Below are 8,963 nucleotides of genomic sequence, written 5' to 3'. Positions count from 1 at the left end.
TAGTCATTATTAATACAGACAAGTCTAAACACTACATACTTCTTTTTGTCACCCTAATTCCAGCTGGCTTACCTGTTTGCATTGAAGTTTTTCAGAAATATCTCATGTAAACCTAAGTGCCTCTACATGCCTCCGATCCCAGCCCTGGAAGAGACTTGATACAGAAAGATTGCCGAGTTCATGGCTGGCCCAGGCTAAATAGCAAGACCTTTATTTTTAAAGAAAAGATCTCATATGCTGCCAACATGATATATAGGATGTTTTGTTTCATTTTGAGACTGGGTCTGACTATATAGCTCTGTCTGGCCCAAGGCTGGCTATGTAGAGACTGACTTTAAAGTCATAGACATCTGCCTGCCTCTACTTCCTAAGTGCCAAGATTAAAAGCATCTTCCACTATGCCAGTGCATATAGGGTGTGTGTGTGTACATGCACATGCGTGTCTGAGGACAACCTCAGATGTGACTCTTAGGTGTCCTCACTGGCCTGAAGCTCAGACTGGCTGGCCAGTGAGGCTCAGGGATTCTCCTGTCTCCACTTGCCTAGCACTGAATCACAAGTACACACCACCATGCTGGCCTTTTCACATGACTCCTGATGCTTGCAATGTGAACGATATCTCTGGTCCTACAGATAGCCTGACATGCTGACTGTTGTGTTCTTGGCTTTCTAAAATGAACAGTCTGAAAAGGACCCTCGTAGTATCCAATATTTGCTGCCTTGTAAGTGTAAGCTTGGCTGGCCAAGAGTCCTAACATCTTCACAGAGGCACTAACTCAGAAAGTGGCAGGAAACAAATCCAAGGGAAGCGTTATACTGAGCAGTGAGCTGTATCACAGAGCACACCCATCAACCCCTCCCTCCCTCATGTTTCGAAATCCCAACCTACCCACGCGCCCGCAGTGAAGACTCGATGTGCCAGAGTTGGGGCAGGGTTGGTGCCACGAGTAGAGAAGCTGCTGCTGCTGCTGCTGGTGGTAGTTGTGCCAATGCTGTCCACACTCTTTGTTGGTTTTGGCTTTTGGTTTTTGAAGATGGTTTCTCTGCATAGCCCTGGCTGTCCTGGAGCTCACTCTGTAGACCTGGCTGTCCTGGAGCTCACTCTGTAGAGGTCTGCCAGTCTCTGCCTCCCGACTGCTGGGATTGAAGGCATGCACCACCACGCCCGGCTGGACTCCAGTCTTACTAGCCTACGTGTACATGCTGCAAGCAGGGAACTGGCACAAAATGGAATTCTCATAAATTCAAGCTGTGTCAGAACTGGCCAAAGGCTGTTTATCAGAAGAAAATGGCCAGAAATGTCACTTCAGACCATAGCCAGGTTTATTCTAGGTCAGCCTGTCTGTCCTCTCCTCATGATAGATACCAAACAAGGGGAGAGGCCTCGCTTTCCCCAGATAATTGATTTGAGTAGGTAAATCCTCCAGGGACTTAGTACTTGGTAACAGATGGAAGACAGTAACTCACACACACACACACACACACACACACACACACACACACACACTGCTGCAGGGAACTGCCACTCTACTGCAGGCCCAGGGAAGGGTCTTAAAACTACTAAAAATTAAAAGGGGCAACCATGTTCCCAGTGTAGAGAGATGCAGGCTTCTTCAGTGAACTCAATAACAGGAAGGAGAGATAAACAGAGACAAACATTGAGGCTTGGGGTATAGATCAGTAACAGAGTACACCCGTGTCTGATCCCCAGTACCATGCACACACACACACAGACATACTACACACAGGCACACAGACATAGACATGCACAGACACACACACAGACATACTACACACAGACACACACACAGACATAGACATGCACATACACACAGACATACTACACACAGGCACACTCACACAGACATACTACACACAGGCACACTCACAGACATGCACAGACACACACAGGCACACAGACATAGACATGCACAGACACACACACAGACATACTACACACAGACACACACACAGGCACACACACACAGACATACTACACACAGACATAGACATGCACAGACATACTACACACAGACACACACAGGCACACAGACATAGACATGCACATACACACAGACATACTACACACAGGCACACTCACACAGACATACTACACACAGGCACACACACAGACATGCACAGACACACACAGACATAGACATGCACAGACACACACACAGACACACACAGGCACACACACACAGACATACTACACACAGACATAGACATGCACAGACACACACACAGACATAGACATGCACAGACACACACACAGACATACTACACATAGACACACACACACAGACATATACACACAGACATATGCAGACAATACACACAGACACATAGACACACACACAGACACACACAGACACATACTGACACAGACACAAAGATACACAGACAAAAAAAAGATACATACTGACATACACACACTTTTCCATAAACTGAGAGGGTAAGATGAAAATGTATAAAATAAGAACTGAACAAAAAGTTTTCAATCTCCTTTTAATATTACTTAACATAAGAAAAATAAGAGCTTAGATATTGCTAGCCTTCTCTGGTGTACAAAATGGCTATTTCAAAGAACAACTCTCTCTGTTTAGCAGAGGAAATAGAACCTTGGGGTTTATACTGCAGAGCGTTAGACTGGCCACCTCCAATCCAGAGCTGGCCTTGGTGCCCAAGTTCACAGCTCATCCTGGTGTCACCAGCAGCGAAGTCTTCATTTGTCTCTGGAGAGATCTGAATGAAAAGACAAGTGACTTCCACCCGCAGTCTATAGAAATGTTCTAGGAAAATAGTTTCAGGTCTACATGGAACCTAGAATTTCAGCTGGATCTGAGAGCTGGTCTTCAGCAAGCGAAGGTCAGCCGCTCTCCTCTAGTTCTGCAGGTGCTGGGTGCCCTAGCTGCTAACAGCCATGAGGAGCCGGCTCTGCTGCTTAGATGAGGTTTTTCAGCTCAGCGTCTGTCAGCTCGTTCACCTCCATGATCCTCTCTAAATGCTCCATGTACCGGCTGTGATCATGAAGGAAATGTGGGACTCGCATGTTTTCAGTAACTGCCAATTCTTTTAAGCGATCCACATCTTCATAAGATACCTGGAAAAAAAAAAAAGGAATTGTTTTTGCAACTACAAATGATATTTAGAGGGGACCAAGGACATTAAACGAAAATGTGTGGATGTAAGGCCAGGTGTGGTGGTTCACATCTTTAATCCCAGCACGCAGGAACTTGGAGGCAGAGATAGGTGGGTATCTGTGAGTTTGAGGCCAACCTGGACTACACAGTGAGACCCTGTATCAAAACCAAAACCAAATGTGGTCTGCAGAAATACAAAAAATGGTTGGTTACTTTCCTTTAGTACAGTAGATGAAATATTTATGGCTGCGGGAAGCAGATATACGGCCGCATGGGCCAAGATGTTTACTGCCTTGCCCGAGCATGCACAGTGAGGCTGCATGCGTGGGCTGCCTGCCAGGCTGGACTGTTCCTCGTGATCTGGACCTGACCTGAGCTCATGCCTGGAGTGTGTGTGTGTGTGTGTGTGTGTGTGTGTGTTTGTGTGTGAATTCTGATTGGATGAGGTGGGGTGGAGCTAGAGGAGGTCAGTTGCCGCGAGATAGGTTTTAGCCCTTGCACTAAGTAGAAGCTAGTTGTAGTAAGAGAAGCTGTTGTAAGGGGAGTTTTGTAAGAAAAGCTGCAAGGAGAACAAGTAAAGAAGCTGTTGAGTGAACCCGACTTAGTGTCCGTGTCATTCCTGTCACTGCAGGAACGAAGGACCTGTAGCATATGGCCTCTTATAACTGAGCATAAAAAAGAAAGTCAGCGCCTGACTTCACACCCTGTCTTGGAACTAATTCAGTCTGTGTGAGTGTTAGGCAGTGCGCTCCCTGTGTGTTCGCCGCAGACTTTTACCTTTTTGGTGCTACTGGGAATCCAACTATGGCGAAGCATGTTAGGCAGGTAGTCTACCACTAAGCTCCATACTCAGGTAGGAGAGACTTTAACCTCAAACAAATCTCTTGATTAAATAAAAGACAGTGGGATCAAATCTGAAGAAGGAACACTCTTACATCCTGGCTTCCTGATTCTGTTTATTAAGCTGGCAGACATAATTTGTTAGATTCTCTTGCTTTAACTGAATTTTTCTAAGCACTTAAAAAACATGGTAAACTCTCCCTGCTGGCCAGAGGTGCTCTGCTGGGGAGGAACTGTCCCCACCCTTCACTCGGCTCAGCAATTCGTCCACTGTGGCATCTTGGACAGCTTTACGGGGATGGCCAACTCCTTTTGGGTCAAGATCAAGAGACTCTCTCCATAGGAGAGAATGTTGTAAAGGAGCCATAACCCTGGCCTGAAGCCTGTGGTGGAGGAGGTCACAGTCCTAGCTGGGAAGCTACCGTTACTGTTGGTAAAGGGAGCAGAGTTCTTACCAGATCACCTTCTAAATAACCATGGTCTTGCCTTCAGGTGCACAAACACTGCTCGCAGCTGAGGTTCCTCCTACCGTGGGCAGTAGTTAATGCAGACTCATAACCAGTCAGAGTGTCAAGAACTAAGCGGCCGTAAGTGGGCCACCTATGGCACTGCCCCAGACTCTGGGAATATGGAAGAAGGGTCAGGAAGAATGCCATCGCTGGCGTGTGGGATGCTGAGTTCTGGGCTGAAGTCACAGTAGCTATGATGGCCTCCACATGACCTGAGGCTGAAGGGAGGATCAGGAGCCCCACCTCCACCCCCCAAGTTGGAAGCAGTTAATGGCTAATGGCAAAAGAGACATTTTGTTTGGTAGTGCTACCACTGGTGGGCTGCCCGTGTGTCTAGAATCACACACACACACACACACACACACACACACTCCCATAAGCAAAGGTAAAGAAACTTGAGTCATTGAAAACAGGCATGAAGTCAGGAATGCTAGCAAACACTTTAATCCCAGCACTTGGAAGGCAGACATAGGCAGATCTCTGTGAGTTCAAGACCAGCCTGGTCTACACAAGGCTGCACAGTGAGGAATCCTGTCTCAAAACAAACAAGCCCACGAAAAGAGGAACTAGTTAGAAGAGAAAAACATTGACAATTCTCTAAGTTATTTTTACCTTTAAATTCCAAATCAAGGCTGATTTTATTTATTTTTGAAACAGGGTCTGTGTGTAGCCCTAGCTGTCCTGGAACTCAGTATGTAGTTCATGTTGGCCTTGAATTCACAGAGATCTCCCTGACTCTGCCTCCTGAGTGCTGGGATAAGGTGTGCACCACTAAGCCTGGCTTGGCATGGCTGATTTTAAACAGCCCATCTTCTGATCCCCACTCTTCCAGGGCTGGCAGGAAGTCTTTTTGAGAAGAAACCACAGTCATATTGCACTTCCGTCTTATGGAAAGGAAGAGCGAGCCACACAGCATCACTGCTGGCTGACAGGGTGGGAAAATGGTGTAGTGGGTTGGCTAGATCCAACAATTCCTTAGGCAAATTCTAACGCAGAGCAGGGCCTTGCACTCTGTAACTGCGCTGCTGCAGGAGCTGAGGGAGCTGCAGGAGCCCGGGGCCTGGGGGTGGGGGGTTGGGGGTTGGGGCATGGCCAGAACACAGTGCAGGCGAGGCAGCGAGGGCTGGGCAAGTGCCACAGCACAGCCCTGTGGAGTTCAAGGCCAGCCAGGTCTATACAGTGAGTCCTGGGCTAACAGGGCTACATAGTGAGACCAAGCCTCCAAAACAAATACAACCAGGGCAGGAAGGACAGGCAGCCTCTCCTTGAGGATGGATGTAGCTAGAGACTTCTGAGTGGAGCCCATGCTTACTAACTGTTCCCAATGCCTAACACCCGAAAATGATGCTAAAATCTCTCCCACTTGTGCTCAGTAAGTGGAGTGGCAGGGGCCAGATGACAGTATGTCTGTTTATAACCGGGCTTGTGAGATATATACAGATTTTTTAACTTTGTCAGAATGTGCTCAAGTGAGTGCTTGTATGTATGTACCTGCCTGCTGCCTTTCGCGATCAGAAGAGGGTTTGGAGTCCCTGTATGTACCTGCCTGCTGCCTTTCGCGATCAGAAGAGGGTTTGGAGGGTTTGGAGTCCCTGAAACTCAAGTTCCAAGTGGTTATGAGAGGCCATACGGGTGCGGGATCAAGCCCTGGTCCTCAGCAAAGCTGCAAACACTCTTAACCACCAACTCATCCCTCCAGCCCCCAATGCAGCTTAAAAAGATTGTGTGTGTGTGTGCGTGTGTGTGTGTGTGTGTGTGTGTGTGCGCGCGGGCCTGAGGCCAGAAGTAGGAGTTCTGTGTGGCTATGAGCAAATGTTCTTACAGCTCTGAGTCTTTTCCCAGGTCCCCAGGTCCCCAGGTCCCCAGGTTCTGGAATCCTTGGAGTCAACTGTTGAGACTTGTTGCTTACAAAGGATTCCTTGCAAACGTCAGGGTTTACTGACAAAGGACCTGGTCACTGGAGACCTTGATGGCCACACGCAACAAGATTTGTACTGCATTTTAACTTTATACCGAATTAATGATAACACTTGTTCACAGGAGACCTCAAAAGAGTCATGTGTCATATTTATAGCTTCCTTTCAAACACTCTTAGAAAAACATTTTGAAGAAAGGTATTGTGGTGCTCGCCCATAATCTCAGCACCTGGAAACACTGTCTCCAAAAAAACCAAGTTTAAGGTCACCTTCAGCTAGTTGGAGGCCATCCTGGGCTTCATGAGATCCAGGTTCAAAACCAAGCAAACCCAAAACTGATGGTTTTTTTTAATAGATGCACATATAAATAATGAACATTAAAAAAAAAAGAAAGAGGGAGGGAGGGAGGGAGGGAGGGAGGGAGGGAGGGAGGGAGGGAGGGAGGGAGGGAAGAAGGAAGGAAGGAAGGAAGGAAGGAAGGAAGGAAGGAAGGAAGGAAGGAAGGAAGGAAGGAAGGAAGGAAAGAAGGAGTTCCCAAATGGTCTATTCCTGGGTCTCTTACTGATCACAGAGAACATTTCCTTCTGTTATCACAGAAGGAAACTTGTTCCAACAGCAACAAAGTAACACACTTAGCCTTGAGTAGATTTTCGAACACTCTGGCGGGCAGGCGACCTGCTGTCTGGCCCAGTGTTCACGCACCTTGCCCAGGGCAGTCAGCAGATGGAAGTCTATGGACTCTCTGAATCGCAGGATTTGGAGGACTCCATCCAAGTAGACCTGGTCCTTACTGAAGCACCCTGGAAGAACCAGAACACACTTACGTCCTTTCTCTTCCGACGGATATTTTAAAATATCCTTTCCAGCTCCGGTGTTTACTATCTAATGTTTATAGAGATACAAAATCTGTATTTAAAACATTCTAGTGTTTATTATTTGAGACAGGGTCTCACTCATTGTGTAGCGTTAGTTGTCCTGGCACTCACTACGTAGTCTAAGCTAGCTTTGAACTCAGAGATTCACCTCCCTTGTCTCACGCTGGGATCAAAGCATGGGCCGCCATGCCTGACCCAAGTATAATTGTATTCAGTTATCATCACAACTTAGAATGGAGGCTCTCGGAAGTAAGAGGACAGGAGCCCAGTACTTTGCCTGAAGAACTCCCTTTAACTTCTGTTTCTTAACTAAAATGACATCTTCCCCCAAATTAAAGACTGGTACTTAAAGTCCACGACATAAAAACACCACCCCACGCACACCCAGGTGAGCATGAGGGTAAATCCTTGGTGTGTGAGGACTGGGTGAGAGGGAGGTCTTAACAAGGGCAATGTGGCAATGTGGGGTTTTGAATGTCCAGTTTTCCTTGGTGTGCACTGACCAATAGCCCTGTCCTACTTCCTTTGTAAGGAAGGATTATGACTCTGGACAATCCCAGTATCTGGGAGGCTGAGGCAAAAGGATCTTGAAGATGGAGATTATCCTGGGTGAAATAATATAATTTTGTTTTGGTTGATTTTGTTTTTTGTTTTGTTTTGTTTTTAAAGATTTATTATGTACAAAGTGTTCTGCCTGCATGTATGCCTGCAGGCCCAAAGAGGGCACCAGATTTCCTTATAGATGGTTATGAGCCACCAAGTGGTTGCTGGGAATTGAATTCAGGAAGAAGAGTCAGTGTTCTTAACCTCTGAGCCATTTCTCCAGCCTCAGATTGGAGGTTTCTCTGCGACTAGGTTTCAGGCTCAGGAATTGTTTCCCTCTCAAGCATGAAGACCTGAGTTCAACTCACACCTATTTCCCATCTCAGCCTCCTGGAGAGTGGGACTGCAGGCACGTGTACTATGCACAGCTAAGCTATAGTTTAATGGTTTAAAAATGGTAAGCCCAGATTCATCTACACAGGGAGTTCCTAGTCAGCCAGGGTTACCATGTGAGACCTTGTCTCAAAATCAAAACACATAGCCTAACATTATGGGTGTGTAGCTCAGCTGGTACAGGGCTTGCCCAGCACACAAGAGCCCTGGCTTGGAAGCCCAGCACTGCACAACCCTGGAATAGTGGTGCACATCTGTATTCTAGAGGTAGGGGTAAAAGCATCAGAAGTACACAGTAAGTCTAAAGACAGCCTGGACCACCAAACCTTGTCTCAGAAAACAAAACAAACAAACAAACTGCTGGGTGTGGTGGTACACACCTTTAATCCCGACCTTTAGGAGGCAGAAACCAGCAAATCTCTGTGAGTTTGAGGCCAGCCTGGTCTACATAGTAGAGAGCTACATAATCAAGAGCCCTTGTCTCTCAAACAAACAAACAAACAAACAAACAAATAAACAAATAAACCCAACCAGCTCCCTGACAAAAGACTGCACAGGATTAGAAGCAGGAACCTCTGAAAGGGGGTCCCCTTTGTACTCATTCACACACAGAAACCGTCCAGGATGGTCAGTGTTCACACTGAAATCCCAGCACTTGGAAGTCTCAACACAGGGGTCAAGCCAGCCAAGCATACAATATGAGACCCGGGTTCAAACAAAAAAAGCCACAATCAACATGAAGAA

The 8,963-nt window shown here is 46.9% G+C and overlaps 1 protein-coding gene across 8 annotated transcripts in view; it reads right to left on the bottom strand.

The window, feature by feature from the left end:
* Positions 1-2,491: 2,491 nt before the first annotated feature.
* Positions 2,492-8,963, bottom strand: part of Matcap2 (microtubule associated tyrosine carboxypeptidase 2) — a 50,858-nt gene continuing 44,386 nt past the window's right edge. For all 8 annotated transcript variants that reach the window (XM_029481777.1, XM_021173174.3, XM_021173175.3 and 5 more), the window contains 2 exons: positions 7,111-7,208; positions 2,492-3,103 (listed from right to left, as the gene is read on the bottom strand). In XM_029481777.1, coding sequence (XP_029337637.1) covers positions 2,945-3,103; positions 7,111-7,208 — 257 coding nt within the window. In that variant the 3' untranslated portion in view covers positions 2,492-2,944. The remainder of the gene's footprint in view (positions 3,104-7,110; positions 7,209-8,963) is intronic.

The sequence above is a fragment of the Mus caroli genome, unplaced genomic scaffold, assembly GCF_978045245.1.
Source record: "Mus caroli unplaced genomic scaffold, Mus_caroli_1 scaffold_11, whole genome shotgun sequence".
In the NCBI taxonomy this organism is placed as follows: Eukaryota; Metazoa; Chordata; class Mammalia; order Rodentia; family Muridae; genus Mus; species Mus caroli.
This window is presented reverse-complemented; position numbering and strand designations above follow the sequence as displayed.